Source organism: Psilocybe cubensis, chromosome 3 (assembly GCF_017499595.1).
Source record: "Psilocybe cubensis strain MGC-MH-2018 chromosome 3, whole genome shotgun sequence".
Taxonomy (NCBI): domain Eukaryota; kingdom Fungi; phylum Basidiomycota; class Agaricomycetes; order Agaricales; family Agrocybaceae; genus Psilocybe; species Psilocybe cubensis.
The window spans coordinates 155,858-181,561 of NC_063001.1; the positions used below are offsets into that span (position 1 = coordinate 155,858).

General features: G+C 44.0%; 4 protein-coding genes and 1 non-coding gene across 5 annotated transcripts; 4 read left to right on the forward strand and 1 right to left on the reverse strand.

Annotated features, from left to right (window-relative positions):
• Nucleotides 1-4,380: 4,380 nt before the first annotated feature.
• JR316_0002883 (uncharacterized protein) lies at nt 4,381-5,563 on the forward strand (the record flags this gene model as incomplete). Its single annotated transcript, XM_047888668.1, has 5 exons — nt 4,381-4,440; nt 4,888-4,970; nt 5,032-5,091; nt 5,149-5,176; nt 5,495-5,563. The coding sequence occupies 5 exons, from the start codon at nt 4,381-4,383 to the stop codon at nt 5,561-5,563; spliced, it is 300 nt and encodes a 99-aa protein (XP_047751042.1).
• A 1,064-nt stretch (nt 5,564-6,627) lies between these two features.
• Nucleotides 6,628-8,884, forward strand: JR316_0002884 (uncharacterized protein; the record flags this gene model as incomplete). Its single annotated transcript, XM_047888669.1, has 5 exons — nt 6,628-6,888; nt 6,937-7,319; nt 7,366-8,190; nt 8,256-8,784; nt 8,840-8,884. The coding sequence occupies 5 exons, from the start codon at nt 6,628-6,630 to the stop codon at nt 8,882-8,884; spliced, it is 2,043 nt and encodes a 680-aa protein (XP_047751043.1).
• Nucleotides 8,885-9,302: 418 nt separating this feature from the next.
• JR316_0002885 (uncharacterized protein) lies at nt 9,303-10,411 on the forward strand (the record flags this gene model as incomplete). The annotated part of the gene is made up of 5 exons (XM_047888670.1): nt 9,303-9,314; nt 9,370-9,648; nt 9,721-10,182; nt 10,244-10,306; nt 10,358-10,411. The coding sequence occupies 5 exons, from the start codon at nt 9,303-9,305 to the stop codon at nt 10,409-10,411; spliced, it is 870 nt and encodes a 289-aa protein (XP_047751044.1).
• A 136-nt stretch (nt 10,412-10,547) lies between these two features.
• JR316_0002886 (Sacsin) lies at nt 10,548-19,238 on the reverse strand (the record flags this gene model as incomplete). The annotated part of the gene is made up of 12 exons (XM_047888671.1): nt 10,548-10,675; nt 10,729-10,926; nt 10,986-11,604; nt 11,660-14,335; nt 14,394-14,466; nt 14,523-14,644; nt 14,703-15,420; nt 15,481-17,892; nt 17,946-18,733; nt 18,790-18,832; nt 18,886-19,052; nt 19,107-19,238. 12 exons carry the CDS (start codon nt 19,236-19,238, stop codon nt 10,548-10,550), a joined length of 8,076 nt encoding a protein of 2,691 aa, XP_047751045.1.
• A 574-nt stretch (nt 19,239-19,812) lies between these two features.
• On the forward strand, nt 19,813-19,884 carry JR316_0002887. The gene has a single exon. It is a non-coding gene; the product is annotated as a tRNA-Glu (tRNA).
• Nucleotides 19,885-25,704: the final 5,820 nt, after the last annotated feature.

Sequence of the window (25,704 nt, forward strand, 5' to 3'; positions counted from 1 at the left end):
ATAGCTAAGCCTTCTCACCAGTAACTGTAATCCATACAATGAAACATTATGCCCCGAGTTGCACTAGTAGTCATTATTTCTATCTATTCTAAAAATTCTGCCTCTAGATTGTCACCTTCTTATCTCACATAATGTAATCGTGATGTATATTAACTACTATCCATCACAAAATATTCCAAGTGATGGTGCCGAAATGATTGTTCATTAACTTATAATATCTATGTGACAATAGATAAGGCCGACGGACGGCGACTACCCGTAGAACACGGTACCACGAGCATATGTCAAACAGGAAGTTACCCCAAACAGGACGAGACCCTGCATCAGTCCCTGAATCGAATAGTACAAATCGAACTATGACTCTGATAATTCCTCTGCATATCTTGTCATTCCTACCCATTTTCCTTGCATGTGTTGCTGAGTAGGTCTCCGAGTAATGCAGATATGACCATTGATACATTTTTTGAGATGAGAGCTGGCGGTTCAGGCAGATACAAGCTTGCAACGACAACATAAACATTTTTACATATCATCATACCGTTAATTTTTCATTAGTCCTAAGTTGCACCAATAGTCTCAAATAAGGAAATACGTTGATGAGAGATATTGATCCTTATCTCGAAGGTGATAGGCGAAACAAGCGGATAGACACCGCGCGTTACTACTGTTTGAGTAGGAATCCTACCGCATTACCACCATTGGCACAGAGCCAGCCCAAATTGTGTGTTTCGTGCATCTATCACTGTAGTTCGGAGCGCGCATGAGGAACGGAAGTCTCATTAGCGCACATTCGAAGAAAGGTACAGGAGAAGCGTAACGTTATGCGGGGCTCATTGTGCCTTAAGATAAGCTCCTACCTACCACGATAGATACTCCACAACTTTATTTTACTGCGGCTCCGAATGCTAGATGGCTAAATCGTGGCACTGTCTTATTCCTTCCCAAGATATTACTTGATTCAGTATGGATCACACACTGTTTGGATTTCATAGCAATCCTAGCGAGTAAGGAGGGCGGGATTTCCATCTTTAAACCCATGTACAAGGTTTGAATTCAACCGTCTTCCGAAATACCCACGGAAACCACGTACATATTTCGGATATTAATAAAACAGTCTCAGGCGAAGCACTTCGGAGGCCGTCCTTGTTTTTACACAGACACACGAAGCAAGTAACATGAGCCTGGGCGGGCATCGAATGGCACGATTGACAGGTTGAGAGGCTCGAGACCTCGATGTCTCGACAAAAGTCCTTGACACAGTGACAAATAAATATGCATAGATCCTGCCATCGGTCAAGTCTGCGATCCGACGAAAACGTACACCCAGGACCATTCTCTCAGAGCCAAAATAACTCGTCAGTATTTAGATATCCCGTAAGTAGATCCATTTGGCACATCCGCTATCCCAATAACTGTTTCCAACGCTTCTGTGGTGATTGGACGGAAAATCAGATTTGAAAGTTTCATTAACGAGGCTCTAATTTATATTTCACACTGTGGGTTCCCTCTGCAAATAAAATGATGAGTCTCAGCATCCCAAACTTCGTCACAGTCGAACAATTTTCGAAAGACAAACGTATCGCATATGGGAGTATGGCATGTGAACGGTGAACCACAGTTACAATGTGGCTCTTATTAATAGCCACGAGAAATTGAGACCCAACTGAACTGTCCGGAATGAATTCCAGATGACAGGTCGTATCAGAAACGTATGGACAGATCTATTACAATCGCACACTTAACTTTTTAGACAACCTGGGATCAAGACCATTTAATGCAGACACTCTTTCAAGCTATCACACCGAAAAATATTCGTATGCGAGTTTGCTTAATACCACTCAGTAGCCTGAACCATTTGAAACCACTAAGTAAACTAGATCTGTGTGGGAATTGGCGGAGACTATCAAACTATCAGATCGTATTAACCTCGGACCTTCTTCTGTCAATGGTCATAGCAATCAGAACCTTCAACCTTCATTAAATATGGTAAATGGCGGAGTTATAATCAATGTTTATGGCGTATCTGTGCCTTGATTGACCTAGGAGTTCTTCTCGCCCGGATATCCCGTGAATAATGACCAAACTTAAGCATCGATGGCCAACGGCAGATTTTATCCTGCTCACTAGTACCCTTGTATATTTTCTCCTTCCTCATGTTTCTTCTTAGTAGAACAAAAGTCAATTTACTGGTACTTAGATATTACATGACAGCAGGTATCTCACCGTTTCACCGTCCACAATAGCAATTTGGAGGTCATATTACCCCTCCTTTTGAAGTGACCAATAGTTGCGTCAGAGGCAACGATATACTCTGATTAACAGTATATTTACCGAATCTTCTCTGAACATATGTGAGCAGTGCATATTTTGTAGAATTCCAAGTTTACCATCGTGCTACATGTTCCATCATCCTATCAATATGATCAAACGGCACTTCCGTCAATTTGCTAGTGGTCGGGGTGTTTTAAATTGGTTTCTCTTCAGGACCAATCGGTTACACTGTAATTATGGATGAATCTAAGTGGCAAGAGGCTATCCTGAGTTGTTATTTTTTTCCACTTAATTCATTGGGTTTGTACGTGGGCCGCAACTTGCGTATTATGACACGTACGAATCCTAAAGCTTGAATTTGAAGCTTTCCATTTCCAGTTATGATAGATTCGTCATTGGCCAATATAAGTAACCTATAGCTTCAGTGTATTACTATTAGTTCCTTGTGCATCAGAAATTAATGTTCTGGGTCTCAGGCCTGTTATGAGTCGGTGCTGGATTTGCGGGAAATCACTCGGCAGGACTATCGGACAGTATATCTGGGTGCATGTCATTCACAGTTCCGGCTTTTCAGGGTCTCATGCGTGGCTTAAATTTGTGGGTTATATATTCACTAACTATTAATGAGGGCCTGTATGTTTTTGAAAGTGAAGAAATGTCTGGACAACATGACGGAGCATTTCGGAGTTCAAAGATGTGGCTACTACATTCTAAGCCGCACGGCATCGTCACAACACAACAAACCGATTGAACAGTCCCTGGATTGATGATTTGATCCTCACTTGGTTACTGAATACAACTGGGCGACTGAGCCTCATTTGGACGGCCTTACAATTGACGTGAATCGTTATTTAATGTGCAAAATTCTTAATGTAATTATTCGAAATAAATTACATTCTCTGCATCTAGGGATATTGGAGTGCGGACGTTGCTCTGTGCCATATTTATAATGTCAGAGAATAGAATTATTGACGTAACATTCTCGGAGACCGCTTTCAGAATGGGACGTCTGAAACAGATCCAACAAATCTGTGACTTTAGGTCAGGGTACGGCTCAATCAAAGAGAAGGAACTTTCACAGTGTCATTTGAATTCTTACTTCCGAGGCCGATTACATGCCGACTATTTACTATTGCCCAAGGGATCTGGGATGGTACGCGGAAACAATTGTCATTCGTTACGAACTTGGAGCTTACGTCGCGTCACTGCGCACGGTCGGTATATATTGAACTGGATTTGTTGGCGAGCACCGTTTTGCCGCCTTCCCTGTGCTCAGAGTACATTACAAAGCAAGTCTTCTTTGTTCTTCAAGAAATGTTCGAGCCTTCCACCTTCTCTGGACCAAACCTTGTATCACTTTTACTCATTACATGGTAATTGTAAGTTTCTCCAAGCCGTAAATTTCCAAAACTTACTGGTGTCTAGGATCCACGGCATCTCATTAGTTGAGTACAGCTTATATATGACATACTATCCTAGGATACATTGACACAGGTTTTTCAGATGATGGCATCGCAGTATTTCATGCACCACGCGAAAAATGATGGCAAGGTCACAAAAGCGGTCGTGGGCATCCTCTGGTAAGTAATTTCATGTTCTCGGATGCCCGTTACAATATACCAAGGGATTTGACGAAGTTCAATCTTCCAGCGTTTTGGGAACTCTTGAAGTAGTATTTACTATTCATCAGGTTTACTACCTTCTAGTAATCTGTGGTAGCAATCGTCAATGTCTGACAACCATGCAATTGTAGGTAGCCTATTGCCGTATTTTCCCTCTGCATAACGATATTTAAATATCTAGTTCCGTACTTGTGAGCATTGGCATCCAAACCTAAGAACTGCTAGTCACTGACCCAACTAACAGGGGCAGTATGCATGTATTGTGAGTCGCCTCTTTGTGCTCGAGTACATACATTTATACATTTTGCAGTTTCTGATAAAGCTGATTGGCCAAGGGTTCGTATTTTTAAATTTCAGTCATTCACGTTTCATATGCAAGAAGTACTCAAAACGACATTGTTCATGTCAGCTTTTGTGCAAACACCATTTGGACAGGCGAGTTATATTCAATCAGAAAACATCATTATATACAACCAAATATCAACCAATGCGTATTGCAGCTGGACGGAGCTTTGGTACACAGGCAGCATTTATCGCCATACCTGTGGTGAGTCCATTTTTCATGCATTCAAACCTACACTCATGATCGGAAATTCATGCAAAATTAGCTCCTTCTATCGCTCACGCAAATGGGTACGTCCTACGTATCGGTTCAATTACGCACAACGTAACTTACGGTGAGATGAAACAAATAGGCTCAGGGTTAGGTGTGCCTCACAAGTCGAATCAATGTAGATTGAACAACTTATACTTCCTTCTTAACATCATTTGGGTACACCTCCTACTTGCTAGCTCAGGTTGTGATAACGTTTGTCAACTTCGATGCATACCATGTTATCTGTCATCTTGATTGCCACCTATAGGGGAGATCAAGTATATTTTCATCGTTTAGCAACCTCCAAACAAGCATCATTTCTTAAGGTTGCTCTCCGTTATAATCATTTTGGAAAATTAACTTACCCGCCTCGCTCGATAGATAGTTACATCGATTCAGAACTTTGCATCCCTCGGTTGTGATGTTCTAATTTCGGCGACACTGTGCTGGATGTTCCATGCACATCGCTCTGGAATGAAGAGGTAAACCCCCAAGAAGCCTCTTTCCTTTCTTTTTAGGTCTTTATATCAGAATCCTTGATAGATCCAACTCGATCATCAACAAGCTCATTATATTTGCCATCAATCGAGCGATTGCAATGAGGTAAATCGTGATGTACCGCTCATAATTTCGACCTTTTTTAAATTTTTACTATTCCAGCTTATGCTCAGCGTTAACAGTGGCTTTGGTAAGTGGATTTTTATACATTTTATATCATTATTCCATTCTGTTTCTGATATTGCGACTACAGTTTCAAACACTTTACGGGACCTTTTATTTGTGTGTATATTAAACATGTTCTATGTGTGCCTTTCAGCTTGCTCATTTGTTATAGTAAGATACCGTTTCTCGCGAGCGCTCAAGGTGCGTTTCCAAGGTTGGAAAGTACCTAATTCTCACACGGTAAACGCTAAATTGTAGTTTGCATCGTATCTGTAATCACGCCGTAGGTCTTTTGTTTTTAGTACTCATGTACCAAGTGACTTACTCATTGTCAAATTTCAAGATTAACAATGAGGCGCAAGCTCCAGGAGGAGAACGACCGTTCTATCAATCTGTCACAGGTGGTCAATGAAGGTTTAGTCAGTGCAGTCAAATATGAAAGTAGTATGAGGAACCAGTCAATCTAAGATCCGCTTATTCCACGAAGTGTCTAATTATTTTACTATTTGTCAGTCAGAGACAGATTTAGAAAAAAAGGCTCATGGTTCTTCATGACGATTTCACAATATACTCTACTTTGAGGACTTCTGAACAAAACGCCAACCACCAAGTAATTCTATAAAGACAATGAAATAGTAATCAACATCTTGAAGCTTTCTTTAGCTGTCCTGCCATAGTCCTGGTGTTCTCAAGGCGGAACAATCCGGCGCTGAGTTTGATGAATGTAATTATCTGTCCGTACATTTTCTGCCCTTTTTTCATTCGGTCTAACGCAACTCGCTACTGCTTTATCTTCCTAATTCATTTTCCTCAAAAACTATCTGATAGTCTGGATGTACGGCATTATTCACTCAAGGATCTCACCACTCTCACAGTTGATTTTGGGCGCGGGCTTTCTTACGACCTTGTCTGTTCAACCTGCCTTTCAAACAGAGCTTACGAATGAGCGAGGCTCATTGCCTTTTATACGATGTCGAGAAATCCTCATTCAGCCGGCAAGTACATTGAAAAACAGCTTCGGGATTGTCGTATTGACAGGCAAACCCCCCTACCTTCGGACACTTCTTGCAAGACACATTATACCATTGCTTTCACAATGCGGCGATCTTGAAGGAACGTACGGATTTGGTGCGAATGCACGATTTCATAGTCAATTATCAGGCTGACAACCTATGGAACTTGGGTCCTCTCCTGAGAGAGTGGGCGCGTCCATATACAGGAGACTCGTGGATTTCGGTGCATACTTTTATTTGCCCACACTGCCTGACAGTGACATGAAATATATCAGAACACATCTGAAATACACCACCGCCCGCCTTTGAATGCGACAGCTAAACCTTGTGCATGACACCCAAGACGATGAGATGTAGTATCCTATCAATCTTTCCCAGCCCTCCAAAACATCATATTTCCGGTACCATCAGTGTTTTTCTCATAATTAATTCTATCTAATGCTAATGAAATTTGTTTTCTATTATGCTAAAAGTGACATTCCCTGCCCTCTCCCCTAAATTTGCGAATCTCCGTGTGTCATCAGATAAAGTGATTAGATTAGATCTCCCGGCACTATCCGTTGGTTGGCATAACAAGAACAACAACTGGTTATTCGTGCTCACAGCGACCACAGTGTCGCAGCTTTCGCTGAAGCAAATGTCTTCATTCACTGCTCTGCCTCCTGAGATACACGTAGAAATTATTCAAAACCTTGAATATTCGTCTCTTCTTCGGTGCGCTGCTGTAAGTGACCCTCATTTGACACGATTTTTGCTGTGACGAGGCACACAGACTTGCAGATCACTGTATGAGCTATGTCAAACGTCCTCAAAGCTCCAATACACGATTAATCTAGGTAAACATGGCATGATCGATGCTGGTAGTGGAACCCCACCTTTGGACCTCCTCATGGACCTGAGACAGCTACGGGAGGGGTGGGAGAACATCGCTTACAAGCGGTACGATAAAATCAGCATCGACGAAGATTGTCTCGCCTACGAGCTCGTCGGTGGGGTGTTTGCGCTCTCTGATGGTGTGGGGCTGAAGACAATCCAACTTCCCTCCTCTCGAGTCGAATCACATATGATGGACAGAAAGTTGTTGGGTGTCCTTGTGAGAGACTTTGCAATTGATCCTACGCAGGATGTAGTGGTGATTCTCGAGGACGATCAAGCGTACGTCTATTTTCTCTTACGATTTTTGCATTCTAATTATCAATAGGCTTGTATCATACCATAACACCCGTACCACGAACTTTCACATCCGCACCATATCTACCAATGAAAAGCATCCGCTGGCCGCCTTTGAGACGCTTTCATTCACTATACCACCCGATCTGGACTTTGGGAATGCCATAGGTAGTGTCATGCTACAGCTCACCGACAACTTGCTGTCTATATTCATCGCCAAAGGACCTGCTTTCTCTGCTATGTGTCGCGCGCTCATCTGGAATTGGCAAACTGGTTTCCTCATCTACGACTCCAACAACACTGGTCAAGACGGGCCTCTCCCATCACATATTAGAGATTTCTCTCTTCTTACAAAAGACTGCTTTGTCATGGCCTCCACGCGCGACAGCGGTGCCCTGCTTTTATACACCTTTTCAACAACTCCCCCAGTTCCATCCCAACCGGGAGTGCCACCCCCTCCTCCAAGACTTGCCGCAAAGCTGCGCCTCCCACCGATACGTCCAGAGTACCGTGTACAGCGGGTTGGCATTCACGCGGGTCCATACCACGCACGCGCGCCTGCTTCCGCGCCATTTTACACCTCTCCAGAAGAGGGTGTCCAGACGGTATCAATTGCTTACGCAGTGCGAGATCTGACGAGGGATAGAGGTCCTGGGGAGGTCATCTATCACTATTTGATGTTCGTCAAAACCCGGACACTAATCAACTATGCGCGCCGTCGCATTGTAGAAGTAAAATCTGAAATGGAGATTGAAGACGATACAAATAAGGATGATGGTTTGGTTGTTGAGTGGGGCCAGTGGGGTGAATACAACACGCGCTTATTTCCAATGGAGACCCCAATGCATTGGTTACGGTAAGTCAACGCCACCCCTTTGGAAACACGCCTCAACGGTTTTGATGCCAATTTCACCAACATAGATATGTCCACGGCCATCGCGTAATATGTTCATCCCAACTTTTTCACCGCGGCTCCATCCCCACCTCGTCTCCACGGAATGGCATCACGTTCAATATACTCGACTTTAACCACAACCCATACTTTACGCCCAATTCAGCTGCTCGAAGGCGCGATTTGTATGACCGGCCCACAATGGGGCGTTCCAGATTGTCCGTACAGCCTCAGGCTCGCTCAGGTCTCGATGTGGATTATGATTTTGGTCCCCCGCACTCTCATGGGGTGGATGTCGAAATTGATCTGGATGTAGATGCGTTCGCGTATTCGACTTCCCACACGCGCACACTCACAAACGCCACCTCTGCATCTAGTGCCGATGACATAGTCTACCCACCCCATCTCTTTGAAGACGGGCTTGTCACGCGACTACCATTCTATTCGACGTCGTGGACTGTTCCCTCGACAATGTATGACGCAAGGTCAGACCTGTTTGCGGATCCGCAAAGCTTTTATGCCAGTATGATTGACGAAGAGCGGGTTATTGGGTTAAAGGTGTGTAATTTTGCATTCCAGTTTCTGGAGCTGATGCTCTTCTATGTCACTTTAGATGAACGAGGGTGCAGGCATGGAGTTGCATGTGTTTTCATTCTGACACTGTACCTGTCTGTATAAAGTATACACATCAAGTATGACATTGGGCGTCTATTTGTATATCAAATCAATGTATCATTTGTGTTCTATGTGCGTGGACGTCGGTACTAAGGAAAAGTTACTGAACGACATACCTCCCAGACATAAATCACCGTCTTTCGCGGGCGCTCTTCAATGCAGAGCATCATGCTGACCACAATACTCTAGTCTAATATTCTCGCTCCTCCCAACGTAGCCAAAAATGTGCATGAGTGACGTTGGATCCTATTATTATCCCTGACTATCAGTATGACGACTACCGTGTCGATCATATGACACATGGCGCACTTGTCTCGAAGAGCCTAGTCTCTAGCCTTGCTCTCTTGTCTTGGTAAAAGTCTCTTCATGCCTTTTCTCCATTTCAATTCTTGACATCCATTATGTACGGTGTGGTAAGATAATCTTTCACTACTTAAAACTACTCACTCATCTTTCATGTAATGCCAGATTCGGTTCCTCGATACGCCGCTCCTCCCTAGCTCCACACCAGAAGATTGCCCAAAAGTCATTAAATCCGGAATCGACGATGAAGGACAACACCCCAAATCACCCGCCGTCACTGGACCCTGTGGCGTGGCAACATTGCTGCACCGCATCGGCAGTGAACAACTTCTTGAGCGGTTGCTCGACGTGAATGGGACAGAGGAGTTTGACTTGGTCGTGCACACGCCAAAGGACAGTGTCCATCAAGACCTATATGTCCGACGGCGAGCTCGAGAGGTTGAGGTGTGTAGAACAGTTGACCATTCAAAGTCAAGGCCATTGGTATTGGACTTTTGCACTCACGCATCAATTCAGATGGGCTTTATAGACTCGGAAGGGCGGTATGCCCAGCCTGGCATGCGATACCGTATCGAAGATTCTCCATCAGAACCCCCCTTTCAAGGTGTTGCGAAGTGGGTACCCGTATCGACGTCCGAGTTCGGTGAGCCATGGGGTGGGGCCGAACACTGGGTCCGCGCACAGGGGAGTGCGTTCGCAAAAGCTATTTGGTACAACCAATACTTCGACTACCCTAACATTGACGTCAACTGGAGCCCGGGTCAGACAGAAAAAGACACAGAAGCACTCGCAACATGGATGAAGGAACGCGCAGATAGGCTAAAGATGCAGAGTGACAAGGAGGACGCGGAGTACGAAGAGAGGAAGAAAATCTTCGGGGATAGGTTTCATTTGGAGGAGGATCGGTTAGCAAGGGAAACACACGCGAAGATTAAACGTGCATGCCGTGCACAGTGTGGGGAGGACAATCCGACGTTGGTGTGTTCAAAATGTAAAGTCACACGTGAGTTACTTCGACAGAGTTCTGTGTTTCCTGAAGATCTCATTTGTGTCAACTTTCAAAGGATATTGTAGTAAGAAGTGTCAGGAGGAAGACTGGAAGGTTTGTCTGCCTGCTTCAACTCTCCTCTTTCTCACTGATCTAGCATTCTAGTATCATAAGACATACTGCGGATCGGAGACTCCAATTTCTGAACTCGCAGCCTAGCGAGCTATACATCTCATGAACAAATCATCTACGATGCAAATTCGGAATTCGGACCATTTGTTACAATGGTAGGCATATACATCATTTGGTTAAACGCTTCAATACAACAAACATTTCAATACAACAAACATTAGAATCACGATTGTGTTCCTTCAACTTCAATGGACTGTTCAAGTCTCCGTAAAAGGTCGCGATGCATATTTTCAAACCGTTCAAGTTCTTCAATTAATATATCAGCGTTGTAAATTTTGGCATTCTCGAGAACTAGTTGGGAGATCAATCATCATACGTTTACTGGTATGTCAGAGCAGACTTACGGATGTTGAAATGTTCCGGCAAGCGCCGAATCATATCGTGCTTGTATATGATTTCATGTTGTATCTTCGCTTTGAGATCGTTCATGTTCCATTCATCAGCTATCAGAAAAACCTCGAGTAAATCCCGCATCAGGTGCAACAGCTTCTCTTTGTCTTCTGTTTTGGCAGACAATTCAATCTCTCCCGTATAGACAAAATCTGGATAAATTATATGTTAAGTCACTTGATCGCGAAAAAACACGGTGTAATGGACCTACCGAGGACAGCTTTTGCGCCAAACGAAGTCCCATGGGTATCGATGAAGTTATCTTTGGCCTCCTTCCACGACTGCATAGTGAAGAAATGAGGAATTGCGGCTGCCAAAACGACACGATGTGCTCTAAGCTTTGTGAGATCTACATCCACATGCACCGTATCCTGAAAACTATTTCTTGGTACAAGAGTAACATCCGTGCAGGTCCCAGATAATCGCAGGGAGTTGAGCCTGTCTTTCCACTGTTTAAATTGAGCATCTGTAGAGGGATTGGGAATGTCGACAGGCTTCCTATCGGTCTCCTTCAAAGATTTACATCCAGCGGCAAGAAGTAGCGGCTCGAATAGCAGAAGAAATTCGCGTGCGTAAACGAGGGGATTGACGTCGTACTGGAGATATAGTACAACCTCCTTTGCAGAGACCCATTTTCCACTCCAAGACTCACTTGTGGGATCGGATACGTTTAGAAATATCCTCTCGGCTTGAATGGCTTGAAGGTGAATCTTGGCATCATATGAATGATCATTCAACCATGCATACGTTTCCTTGATATCTGACAGCAGCGTCAAGTCTCCGGGGTGATCAAGCGCTATAACGGTCGTCAAAGTCTTTAGGTGAGCGACCTAATTTACGTCAGAAAAAGCTAATAAATCGGCTTTTTATTAAACCCGCACTTACCACCTCAGCGGTACTCGGAACCCCCAGCGCTGTATTAGACCGGCTAAGGGGTTCAGATGGTTCGGACAAAAATAGTCCGCGTTGCGTCCAAGCTACTGGTTCGAACTTCGCGAGGACAAGCTGTGACGGCGCTACAAGACGAGGAAGGTCTTGAGCGCAGTAATGAGTTTGAATGTGGTATGATAGGCCCTGTCTGCGAATATCCTTTCTTTGAACGAATTGAATCGAGTCCAGAGATGCCCACACAGACCGTAAGTTCGCATGATTCCATATTAAGGGAGGAATTTCCTCCTGATATGCCAAAAATGCTTTTGTAGACATAGCGCAGACACGTGACCAATTTGTGTGTCCTGGTCCATATTGGCTGAAGGCACTCGCGATAGCATTGCAACAGTGACAAATGGTGGTCAAGTCAACTTTTTGAATTAACCCGTAGTTTTTCCAGTCGCAAATCATCTGAAATTCTTCATGAAGGAATGACGATTGTGGAGTAAAAATCAGGGTCGCCGAAAAGAGCCAATTTCCAGAATCATAGAGCTCATCGATCCGCCTGAGGACTCCCTGTTGGTCGGGAACCATTAATCCGATATATATTGGATCCAATTTATGATAGCGAAGCATTGAACGGAGGAAATTTTTCATTTTATCAATTTCTTCCCTCGACGTCAGCTTCGCGGGAAGAGTGATCTTAGACATTACCTGTACGGCTGAGAGCGTAGGACTATCGCGGCCTAAGCAATACTGAATCATAGCATTCAGTTGGGCAGAACATGAAGCCAATAGAGAATCCTTTTTCATAAACGGCAGGACATGGGCGACGTCGAGATGAACAGGAAGGACATCAATGTCGGCTGCACATCTATAAACCAGTTCCCCATTTTTGTACGCCGTCCATATAGGTAGTTCTGCCCAATCCCTTTTTTGCATGGTCGACGACGTGGTCCATGTTCCTGTGTTCCAGGATGATAAAACCGACGGTAGCCGCTGTTTTGCCCATTCCGAGAACACTTTCATCTTTGCTTCAGGAAGGGAGGAAAGAGTGTGAAAGCCAATTTTATGGATGCACTGGACAATGTTGACCAAAAGATTTGGAAACAATGGGGAAAGAAATTCGTCCAAAGGTGAATTGTGAATGGGTTTGACTACATCTATACCCAATAAGCCTACAACGTCAAGGAGCTCTTCCGAAATGACCTTGTTGTAAACAATGCGGTCTGAGGTACATTCTGACAAGGGCAATACTGTTGATGCTCTTGTTTGGACTATCTGAAGTCCGCTTCGCTTCAAATGATCAAGACTAGGTGGACCCGGCATGTATCTGTACCATGTATCCCAGAATTGCGATATCCATTGGACCCTTTGTCTTGATTCCTGGTGACGCAGTTCCTTCTCGATGAGGTCGATAATATTTTCCTCCGTCAAGCTGTGTATGTTCACTGCGCAATCGCTTATTAAACGATTTATAACGTCCTCACTATACCCCTCTGCCAACAAGCGTGAAGAGGGAAAGGCAGACCAGAGCGAACGGTCTACTACATATACAGGATCGTGGGATTTCCCAGGGATCTCATAGATGCGGCAGTCTGGGGCAAGGAGCAGTAGCGGCAATCCAACCAGCGACGTTTCGGCACAAAGATACTGCAATGTTGCAAGTATAGAGCTCTTGATCAATCCGCCATTATCGGAAAGAACTTTACTGGTATTCTGCAGAAGAGCATTTTTGACGAAGGAAGGTTCAAGACGTTTGGCAGAGTGCAATCGTGAAAAAGGTCTATAGCGATCAGATGTCACGAAAAAAGGAACCTGCAACATTTTGAGGATATATTCAACGCCTTCCTGATCATGAATGGAAAAGATGGACTGCGAGAAAGTAATCCATCTATTGGTACAATCCTCGATAATTGGAGCAGGTGAGTGGGGCAGGGAACGATGGACGCCGTCCGTGACTATGTTAGATACATCATCAGAACCACGAAGGTGCCACCAGCGATTGCTTGGTCGCATATTTGGGCGCTGTGCATTATTCTGGATAACGTACGCAAGTGTTTTCAGATATAGTGGAGCGATGAGGTAGTCAAGAATCCATGTGTTAAAAGACGTATGAGAGTCTTTTTGGTCTTGACCGTCGGCTGAGTTGATAACGAGGTTCTGACGATTCGACGATATTGCAAATCTTGCATTCAGGTGGAATGGAAGTGAAGTCGACTTGGGAAGTGGGACAGTTGAAAATGTATATCCTTCAAAATTCGGGTCTTGCTCGACCTTAGCAACGCAGACAGCAAGCTGGACTTTGACATTGCATGGATCCATCTTCATGGCGGCGGCAGTCTTTAGATGCTGTTGCGGAACCTCACCAGTATCGGATGTGGCTATAACCCAATTTTCTGGGGTCTCCCCTGCTGGGATGGCATGGTTGCGACCTAGGCTGAGCTGCATATTCTGTATATTGATGTTGCCGACCAACTGTCCTGGGTCCCTTCTTGTCGAACACTCCCAGAAGCAAGCACGAATATTTCCATATGTGGCTTCGAATGCAGCTATACTCTGTAGGTGAGTACTAAAAAACAGTGAATTTTGGGCAATTTTTTTGTAGGAGGACTCGATATATTGCCGTGTTTGCACAAGGTCTGACGCCTTTTCGGTTATAGTCGCACAAAGGGGTAGTATGATCAAAGTCTATTTGTAAAATTTCATGAGTTCAAATAGAGTGTTTCGAATCAGAGTGTTTCCTTACGCCGTTATACCGGGACTCCGCTGTTGAAAATCCAAAAAGGTCATTGTATGGCGAAAGCTGGTCTGGGTAGGAGCTACAGTTCTATGAGCTCAAAATTGACACCGTGTATGTATGTGTAGAAACAGATACCTAATAAAACTCGAAAGATTCTTGGAGGTTGCCGTGCGTTTACGTCGGCTTTTGAACGGGGGCAGATAACTCCCCGATGGATCGAGAATTAAAACTCTTTCATCAGAGATTATAGTGGCTACCTAAGTAGAAACAACAAAAATTAGACAGCTTATCCCGAACCGGAGAGATAAAACGCACATCGGTAAAGTAGTAAAAGTTTAAGGCACCAAGCCCATGCCGTCCATGTGTATCCATGTTGCGACCCTTTCCACCGGTCCCAACCTTAAGAATACCCGACATATCCTTTGGTGACATTTTTGCATCGTTGTGAAGAGCGAGGAAAGGCCAATCTAAAAGACGTTGAATTTGAGGAGACACCACTCGCTCTCGGACCGATCGAGCAACACCATTGCTCAGAAGTAAGGAGAATTTCTTGGCCCAGGCATCGTCAGCATTTGCAATGAACTCTGTGATGGCATATTTGGGGTCGTAGTCTCGAAGGAAGCCTTTTATTCGCGTGACAAAATCCTCACCCATTTGCTCTTCCTGCTCTTCGTTATCTTCGTCATCGTCGTCTCCAAGAGCAATAGAGCTGAGCAATGGGATACCGAGAGATTTCGCCAGTGCGCTTGATATTGAGCTATGTACTGCAAATTTCCCTTGGACCGCTGAAGAAAGAAACCTTGACTTAACATCTTGAAAGTACACATCATTTGCAGGATGGGCTTGCCCATTTTCGCAAGGTAAATAAATGACGTTTTGAGAAATTTTGTTCTGGTGGTAGGTAGCAATTTCATTTAGAATAGATATTGCGGCCTCTCGCCCCAGAACAGACGCAAATGAGTAGACATTCTCATTCATGGGAAGTACACCAATGATCATGTTCAATTGCGCTAGTAGCAATGGCATCGGAGGCCTAGATTAGGCCATGCACGTCAGTGCCACATGATACAAGTAGACAATCCAAGATACACACCTTTTTTGGCATCCCATTAATTGTAAAAAGTGAACGCGCTGCAGTCTGTTATCTATAGCGCAGAACGGAGTCCGCAGCTGAGTATTGTCGAACAAGGCATATTGTGTCTCAGCCAAATTATCTGGCACTTGATTAGTCGGGATCCATCGTCGACCAGATACCAGATTTTGAAGATCGCGTAGAAAATCATCTCGAAATTGACATTCCGCGAGTAATTTGTCAATATAGACGATTATTTTTATCAGTCTAATAGATCTCCCTTCAGGGGGTATCGCGGCATTCTCCAACGTGGATTTGAACTGAGCTAGGAGAACATGTCGGGGGACAGGGGCGCACCAGCCCAAAGCATCTCTCAGAGAGTTATTCAGAGTTGAATCAAGTATAGTCAGCGTAAGATCGTAATAATAACGATGAGCGTGAGTATCATGTGAGTACTTATCGCGACATTCCAAAGGTGTGATCAGTTTGGATGACCCAGGCGCAGGGATCCAAGCCTTGTCTCTGTTGCATGCAACAAAGGCTTTGAAACCTGGACTCCAGAAGCGATCAAGGAGCATCAAGAAATTGACGGCTTTTTGGTGTAACTGAGGGTCAGCGTGCAAGGACGATGCAAAGTACTGAATCCGATCCTCAACAACGTGCTGGTCCACCTCGTGTCGAAGAAACCCAAATGAGATCATGATGTTGAGGTAGTCCTTCTCGCAAAATCTCCCAGTAGGCATCTTAGCTGGCTCGCCGATGTATAGATCAGAAAGCAATGAATGAGGATGGATTAGGTTCTTTGGAGCAACACGATCCGGATGATTGTTGACGGTAACAAAAGGGATATCATCGAGCGAGGCTCGGAGCCTTGGAGGTAATTGATAGGAGTTCAGAAAAATGCATCCAATAAACACATCTTGATGGTCTTGGGGTTGTTGTTCCCAGTTATCGACGGCAAGCTGGAGAAGTTCAAATTGAGTCTCAACCGAGATATTGCTACTTTCAACCAGTTTTAGAAGAGACCGCGTCACAGAATCTCGCATGTCGACATAGATCACATTTGGGTAAGCCTTAAGGCGCGGTAAGGGAAGATTGTCGTCAACATCCACATAGCGACAATAGCCAGCAATGGGATTCATTTGTGATGCGCTACCGGGCTTCCCTCTGGTCATAAAGACAGGGAAAGAACTGAGTTTGGTCCTTTCCGCTAGGGATAAGGCCGATCCAGCTGAGCGCGGCAATGACTCGAAGAGAGATGTTCGAATATCTGTCATAGTTGATTTCCATAGCTCGTCGGAGACATTTTTCAGAGAGATATTGGAGTTTTTGATTAAAAATGCAATGTAGGGCCATGTGCGAACGGTAGGAATGTATCCGATTCCTCTCAACTGGACTACAACAGAGTGGGGTACTTCGGGGCTGATTGGGTATATACCCAACACTTTCCATGCTTCAATAAAGGTCTCGCCCTCTGTAAAATGAATTATGCGAGATGAAAGCCTACGGACCGTTCCTCTTGAAGTTGGTAGTAAAAATAGGCCTGAGAGGCCATTCAGATACTCGTTGAAGAATTTTGTACCGTCCTTCCATAAGATAATCCACGACCAGAAGTCGACGATCCACTGATGATCCACGGGTGCTTCCAGAATCTCATCATCAGTAGATGCGAGATGGGCTAATCGCTGTTGCAAGAATGATGAAATGTCGGAGCATTTGAGAACACCGACATTCAGGATGTCCGTTGAAGAAAGTTTGTTTCGTAATTTGTCAGACATTGTGTCGAAAGCCAACAAAGTAGTATGTGTGCAAAATATAGTAGCCTCTGTCGGTGTCAGAGATACGAGATATAGTGTACCGGAGTTCTTCATTTTGAGAGATACATGGCCACCATCGTGAGAGAGCCGGAACCACGGTAGGCCATGGATAAACTGTAGATTTCCCGATGGCGAAAACACGAGATAATCTAGAAGGATCCGCAGATCAGACGGTTCAAATTGGTCATAATATCCTTGTGGCTTCTCAGAAAAAAGACGATGCAAAGATGAGGGGTTAAGCATGCGGACATCCGGTGCCACAGAGACGAGTGGGTTCAGAATGTGAGTCGGGGGTTGTACTATAAGAATTCCAAAACGCGAAAGGATGTCAAATGGGATGCCCACATTTGCGGCAGCGACCACAACGTTGGGGTCATCAAGACGGACAGGGCTCGATTTGTTGACAGTGGGAAAAACAGTCAGGCGGCGGCTGACAATTACTTGGGTCAGCGAGGTGATTAAATCTCTCCAATAACAATCTTCTCCCAGTGCTTCAGGGGGCCAGAGCGACCATTGCGACGTGTTCAAGACATCAGAAGGGAGATCCTCCAAGAATCTGGCCCAGATATCTGGGGTCCACGTGTTGAATATAATCTTGTTCCACTCGACAAGAAACCTGATTAAGTAGGGTAAGCCATTTTGTTTAGACCTAAAATAGAATCTACGTACCTTTCTCGCGATTTTCCAGAGCCGACCTCTTGGATATTCTTAAGGTGCTGTCGATTGGGATCAAGGGCAAACACCGCATTGAGATGGAGTGGAAATTCAGTGCGTTGTGGAATAGGAAGGAGAGTAAAAAGACGGCCACGGACAAGAGGCCCTCCAAGAGGATACGCAATTTCAATTGTGGGTGAAAGCTTTTCCCGCGTCAAACTATCCTCGATGTCATATCCCAATCGACTTTCAAGAACGCCCTTGGCATGTGCAATCGTGTGATTAATGCAGTGAAATTTCCAGTTGCGCGACGTCTCGTTACCATTAATAGAAATGGTGGTCGTACGACGATTGAACGATGTTGGAGTGGGTGAAGGAATGGGTCGATCAACAATGATCTTTGAGAGGCACGTCTCCTTTCCAGCAGGGTCGATATGAATAAATTCAATAGTGGTAATGTGCCTGAGGAATAGGATAGCTTCTTCCATTCCGTGAGTAATAAACTCGTCAAAAACATCTCGTATATCCTGGACAGAGGTCGTCGTGCTTTTGATTTTGCTGCGTTTGGCCTGATCTGCCGTTCTAAGAGGGAGACGAAATACAGTTCCGTTGAAGAAATCCTTCAAGTCCACGGCTTCGCCCGACGGTCTGTAAGACGCGAAAGGTAAGAGTTGATCGGCGTATTCATGACCTTCATCGGGAAGGTCAATGCTAACGCCGCCGTCATTTGGGATCTCGAACTCATGATGGGGATCAAAGATCATCAGTGTCCTTCCAGAGAGAATATGCGGGTTGTCTGTAATCTACGACATATGAAGCTGTAAAACACTGCATAAAATGTATAGGGATCACATCTTACATGATACGATGCGCGGAACCCAAGTCCATTTTTGCCTGTCTGGCTGGATGTAAACCAGGTTAGACGAAGTTTGTGATGCGAATAGAGACCACATACGACGCATCGGCTTGTTTACTGGAGGAATTTATCTTCCTTAGAGCTAGCCAATCCTCCTCCCTAACAAGCCCGTCATTCATTGCTATGAGGGCAGGTCCCTGAGTATTTTTCAGGTACGGGTCGACGAGACTCTGATCTGAGAATTTCCGTTCATCGAGAACGAAACGCTATCGGTAGTCATTAACATGTGAATGCTAGTTTAAACGATGGGGAAAATATACCTGAATGGTCGCCACGGCATCGTCGCTGTTTTGCAGGTATTCTCGAAGGATGGCAGCGTTACCCGGATATCCATTGAGAATGAGTTTCAAAAGTGCTGTTATATCGGTGAATTCTCTTGCGCTGTGAGGCATGGTGGAGGTTTGACTTCAAGATGCCACAGTTCGTGCATGCGTGATGGGAGTATCTTATAGAAGATTAGTATCGCGATAATCAATACGGGCGCTAAACCAGGTCACGTTTGCCTCATGGTCCTTTAATTTGAATATCAGGAAAGCGACAATTGTGTAAAAAAGTGTAATAACTTGCAACACAAGCAAGCAGCAGAGTAAAAGATGAAGGTGCTGATAGAGGTTAATTCAGACGCATAGGTGTATTAGACACACAGTGAAATCTTGATGTATTCCTTATGAAGGCAGGTGAAGTGAGGGGATGGAGGTGGAGGGGGGGCATATTACGTTGCATTATGAGAGTCTTGCATTGAGATTGGGGTATTGGTAGGGCTGGTGACGAAATGTGCGAATACGGTCATATCGGACGTTAAAGAAAGTGTCAGCAAGAAGATGAAATGGTGCGTCATGGTAGAGCGCAAAGGGTTTGACTGTATAATGTGCATGAACGATTCGTAGATCGGGTGAAACAGGAACCAGAATGGTTGCCTCGTATAGAAAAAGGATTTATTTAAAACATAAATATGAGTTAAGAATATCCGATATGGTGTAACGGCTAACATTACCGCCTTTCACGCGGTAGCTCGGGGTTCGATTCCCCGTATCGGAATTGTTTTTTCTACAGCGTGTGTCCTTGTGGCCTTCGTTTTCGAAAATCTTTGCCACCTGTGATTGATATGGGAATGTGATATCCGTGAGGCCAGTCGATGGGACATTTTGTAACCGTCCAGCTAGAGCCTACTAATGAATACCGATGAATGCAGGACGTTGAGCTGTACTGAACACCTGACGTATTCCTTCTATCATCAGGCGGTCCAAATGGTCTCTTCAGAAAGGAACAAGTTCATTCAACATATTAATAATGTTTCTGTCTTCTTTTCCTACACTTCCGGGTATTTCGCCCTTATTTAATATTGTTTAGAGGTAAACATCCAGGTTCTTCCGGATACATATAATGATCCCACGCCAGATTTTTCACCAACGTGTTAATAAAGGGTGTAACACTCATTCATAGTAGAGTCATACCAGTCCAGTCTCTTAATTATATAAGGGATAAAGGACATCATCATCCAAGCTACCCCGTAATGTGCAATTTTAAGTGCGTAAAAATTTTGATGCTATGAATGAGACAGAAGGATAACAATAGGTCAGTAATTCCCCGCATACTGGACTCTGAGCCTGAACACTCAGTTGATCAAGCGATAAACAGTTCATAAGGCCCGTTTCATTTCCTCCATTGATTGATGTTACTTATCACAGATTGGCCTGATCTTGCGACATAGAAGCAATACCTCCGACAGTGAATACAAGTTATGAGGATTACATTCTATTACTACCAAGCCTTCTAACCGTTGTTGAGAGAGCCCAGTCTTTCCGTCGTATTTCAGTGTTTCCCATGTCATTTAGTAAATGAGTATCCCTCTTGTCCGACTCCCAGTACAGCATTTACTGAGAAAAAGTACCAAAAAGATTACTCTGTATGACATATTTTTGGATCTATGGGACATCTCGCAACAGTCAATCAACTGTCCATATACAAGCCTGTGTTATATCTTCGTTGAACCATCAGGCACCTGTTCGGTTGGTTTATTTATATCTCTCACACTAAAGTGTTACTCAGTATATATATGATGAGCGTTGGGCGGCTCCTCTGAGCGCTGCCCCCCTGTATTCCTTCTCTTCCTTCCTTCTCTTCCTTCCTTCTCTTCCTTCATATTTCATCCATACAATTGTCTACGTTTTGGCCAAAACATTGTTGTCCCCATATACCAGGACTTGGCAATGTCAATATTTAATCCGCTTATTCAAGCTCTGATAGAAGGCCTACGAGAGGTTCAGCTCATACGATACACCCGCGGTTCGCATCCATTGAATAATTTTTATTGTTAAGCTCATTAGACTGGGTTTCATTTCTTCATTAGCTGCGGCTGCAACATGTGTTCTGTACGACTATAGTGAGTCTCTGCTCTCCGATATCCGTATGATGAACGATACTCACGCTCAATTTAGTGATAACATTTGACAGAGAAGTAGGCAACTCCCGCTCAGCCTTAATTCATATCAAAGTAACGAAAATTTTGTATTGTTTCATAGGTCAATCTCATTTGGGTACGGGCAACAGTACTTCCCCATTTCTTTCTCTGTAGATCATTTACAGTTCTCTATAAGAAAAGAAAATGGTCATGGATCAAGATCCTCTTTTTTGTGGTGAGTATGTGGAATGCATTCAAGGAACAAGACGACAAACCTGACATGGGAGGTAGAATCGGTATTACGTATTGGCAACAGCTACGTGAGTTTCAGAATAGGATGGGATTGTTAATTGACTAAGATCTAATCATTTAGCTTTGACATCTACGGTAAATAATCGGGCAGTGTCTCCAGATGACATATCCTCATGGTATACACCTCCCACACAGCTCACTTCCCCGTTGGCCTAACAAATACGGTGTGTGTGTGTTTTTGCATGGCCCCGAACTTGATGTATTGATATAGGTTTCATTAGTTGTAAGTTAACTATGTGCTAAAAATATTGACCCTCTGAAAGACGCTTATATCATTGCAATAGTTGTAAGTGCATCGGTGAGATATAGTTGATACAGACACCGACTTCGCGATGACAAGGTCTGCGCGTCTTCCAGTGGGAAGGAATTACAGGTTTAGTTGGGTGTATAGTGGCCGATCGTGAGTCAAAGTTTATACCTCCCTAGGTATCGGCCATTATATGACATGACAATCCTTTTGCAGTCACTCTTCAAGTGAGAATATACGCCTTGTATTCAGAGAGCAAGAGGGTACTCGCGTTGATGATGACGACGTATATCCTCTGCATAACGGCATCAGGATGGGTAGTGGGGACCGCGTTAGTAAACGGGCAAGGTATGCATATGCTCTCTCTCGTTTAGTCAAATAAATGTCCAACGTTTTACTTGACTTGTTAGCGTTTGTGGTTCCCATACCAGGAGGAGCCGTCTGTGATCTACGCGTCATCCCACCGCATATCTATGCATTTTGGATTCCCATGATCACATTCCAAGTGTTACTATGTATACTGGCCATCATTCCTGCCTTGAACTCTTTCAAGGTGGATGGTTCCCTCCTTAACATTTACAGCGGGAGAGGATTGTACAACATTCTCATTCGTGATTCAACAATATATTTTGCCATGTGAGTCACCGCCTTGAAATATGAACAAGTTTTGATTATATTTTATGTTTTGACTGACCCGCTGAATTTGGTTTTTCACCACTCTACCTGTGGTCCCTTGCCACAACTTAGAATTGCCATCACCTACGTTAGCTGCCTCACGGTTTGGATCATAGAGCAACATGTGAGTGAATTAGCTTAGTCCCTAAATCTGCATATCACTGATCAGATAAAACACCGAAAAATTTACATAACCACTCGAACATTCACAACGGCAACAACATCAACAATGGTATATAGAACGGCCTCATCGAAACCCCCATTGGATTCTCAGTTGCCATTCAATGCTCACTGTGTAGTCGCATTATTCTTAACCTACGCGAGGCTGATTCGCTCGTCATAGGCAACGATAACAGTGTTGCAAGGAAGGGAGCGATGGTATACGGGTCAGGGGACTATTGAACTCCAATATTCACCCCTACACGGAATTAAACGTCGAGAAAAGTCACAGAATCCCACATTTAACATCATGACATCATGACACGACTAACCGTATGTCCAAGTCTGTTCTCAGCGCCATTTATCAAAAATTGATCTTTAAACAATTTGTTCTATCGATTGATATATATGTAATACTCCTCAACAAATATATATATTTCCCAAAGGCTTAAGATATGTGAAATGCTGCGTCGTTAAATTTTATATGGGAGATTTGAGAACTTCATTGATTACCTGACGGATCCCGACGATTGCATAGCGCGCCAAGGTAAATTAAAGATCACTCGGAATTGAACGCGCGGACAACTAAACCATACAAGTTCATAACTTCCTGGATAAAGTAGGAAACATCTTCACCTTCATATGTACGACGGACGAATTGACGACGAAGATCATATTCGGATGCTGACCGTGGGAACAATGTATCTTCACTAAGCTGGTGACTTTTCAAACGAAAATCGGATTTCGATTTACTACAGTGTTGATACGCCTTCATAGTAAATCGAAACTTGAATACTACAGCAATCAAATTCAACAGGCTATATATCACGTGGAGCATACTGGATTATGACCACGAGCTTGCCACGAAGTTGAACCTCGGGTCGACACATACACACAATCATTTCAATCTCCGACGTACACATACACACAATAATTTTAATCTCCGACGTACACACACACAATCGAGGGAAATCTAGGATCACCGGGACAGAATTTGCGGAATGTTGAGCCAGGAGTCCTAATGGAGATTTTTGAGCCACTGGAAGCTCTACTATTGGATCAGTTTGTGGATAAAGCAGGTTAGATCTTCACACTGGAGGAACGGAAGACATGTAAACGTCAACTAATACAGAGCCGAGTCTGTGTGTTCTCGAACACGGCTGGAGGAACAATCGGAAGCAGTTTGAGGCGTGTAAATTCGAAGACAACGATACAGGGTCCTCTTTCCCCCAACCGTACTAATTCTACGGATTGAAAAAACATATCCTGGCGGACTGTACTATTATACGGTACCACACTCTGATACGCAATAGCATTGCAGCACAAGCTGCCTGCAGTAGAACGCGAGGTAGAAGCACCCTGACTGCTGTGGGAGAAACATGCCTGAGATTTGATTGATAAATCGCATCTTCTGACAGACCCAGCAACCTCAAGTCAGTCGCGCCACTCGTTCCGAGTACGGCAAAAGCCTTGAGTGAGAGCGTTGATTGGATATAATCCTTGCTATGTGTGTGCGCTCACGTCTCCTTCCTTTCTTCCCATCCATTATCGATTAGACATTCTAACGTCCTGCATCCATGAACTCCAATAATGTTCAATCGTCCGTACCCTCAAGCCAAGGCCTTGAAATGTCGGAAATGCTACAATGTCTACACGATATGATTCGTGAGTGCTACAATACAACAGCAAATTATGAGTATGACCAATATCAACCACCTCTGCGATCAGGGCATACAGAAATCAGCGTGGCTGCTCGCGTGCGTGCGTTTTTGCGTGTGCCTGCGTGACACGCATTTTTGCGCAACAACTGTGTTCTGCACGCATATTGATGTGTTCTGCACGCAATGTCACAGCTGTGTCACACGTAGGATTGTAATGTAACAGTGGTCATTAGCGTTCATTGATCATTACTTGGTGTGTAATAATGTATTGTTAATATGTCCTTGTACTCCAATTCCATGTGCGGCCATCACCACGGGTATCAAGCAGTTAGGATGTAGATTATTACACGGTTTATCATGTACTTGGATTAATCAATATATATACCTTTAAAAGTCTATAATACATGGTAAGTGTAAGTGTTTGAGGCTCGGAACCTGTAGAACTTCAGTGAAATAATTTGTTGTTAGAGGGGCCATACAAACAATGAACTCGAGGGATGGTTTGGTATGCCGAGTCCTTCGGCATGTGAGTCACCACAATCTCCGCCTCCGCAACCATGAGTCGGCAATAAAATCGGCAACGGTTTATGATCGGTAATATCCGATCCAATGGTGAACTTTAAGAAAAATGACAATTTTGTCTTTTCGACATGCAATTTATGTTGTTGAACGACCACCAGCGTGACACCACAACACGCTAGGTGCACTCAATCGCACGCATTTGCCACGCAAGCAGCACGCGACCCACTTTCCCACGTTAACGCGATGGCACGCGATGGCACGCGATAGCACGCGACCCAATTAATTGCGGGCAATCAACACGCAAACAGTTGTTATCTGCACGCGATGGCCCCGCAAGCAATCTAAGTTTGCACACTAGTAAGAAATAATGCGTTTTGGATTATTCCACTGCAAAATATGTCTGGATGTACCATTAGATATACTGAATTTTTACCTAGGCACTGATGTTGAATGTTTCAAAGATCTCAAATAAATTAAAAAGTAAAACTCAACGGCAATGAACTCGTTAAATGTATTAAATGAGTATATTGTGGTATGTAGTTGTGTTCCCACTTGGCATGTATGTGCATTGATCCTCAATTTTCACTACCTCTAGGCTCCAGAAGCGGGCATAAAATGACATACTGTTGCAGACATTCAACCTATATTAAGGGTATTAATTTTGCGAGGTCAATATACAATAGAAACTGATGATGACTCCAATTCCCAAGGTTTGGAACTTCAATCTTGGAACTTCCCAGCTACATTATATCCGGATACGCAAGTCCTTGGAAAGAGCGATGGATTTGTGTATGATTTACTTTGCCTCGTCCTTTTCAATCATTCTATCCAACATTCGATATCGCGCTACTATTCACCCAATTGCAAAGAAATATACACAT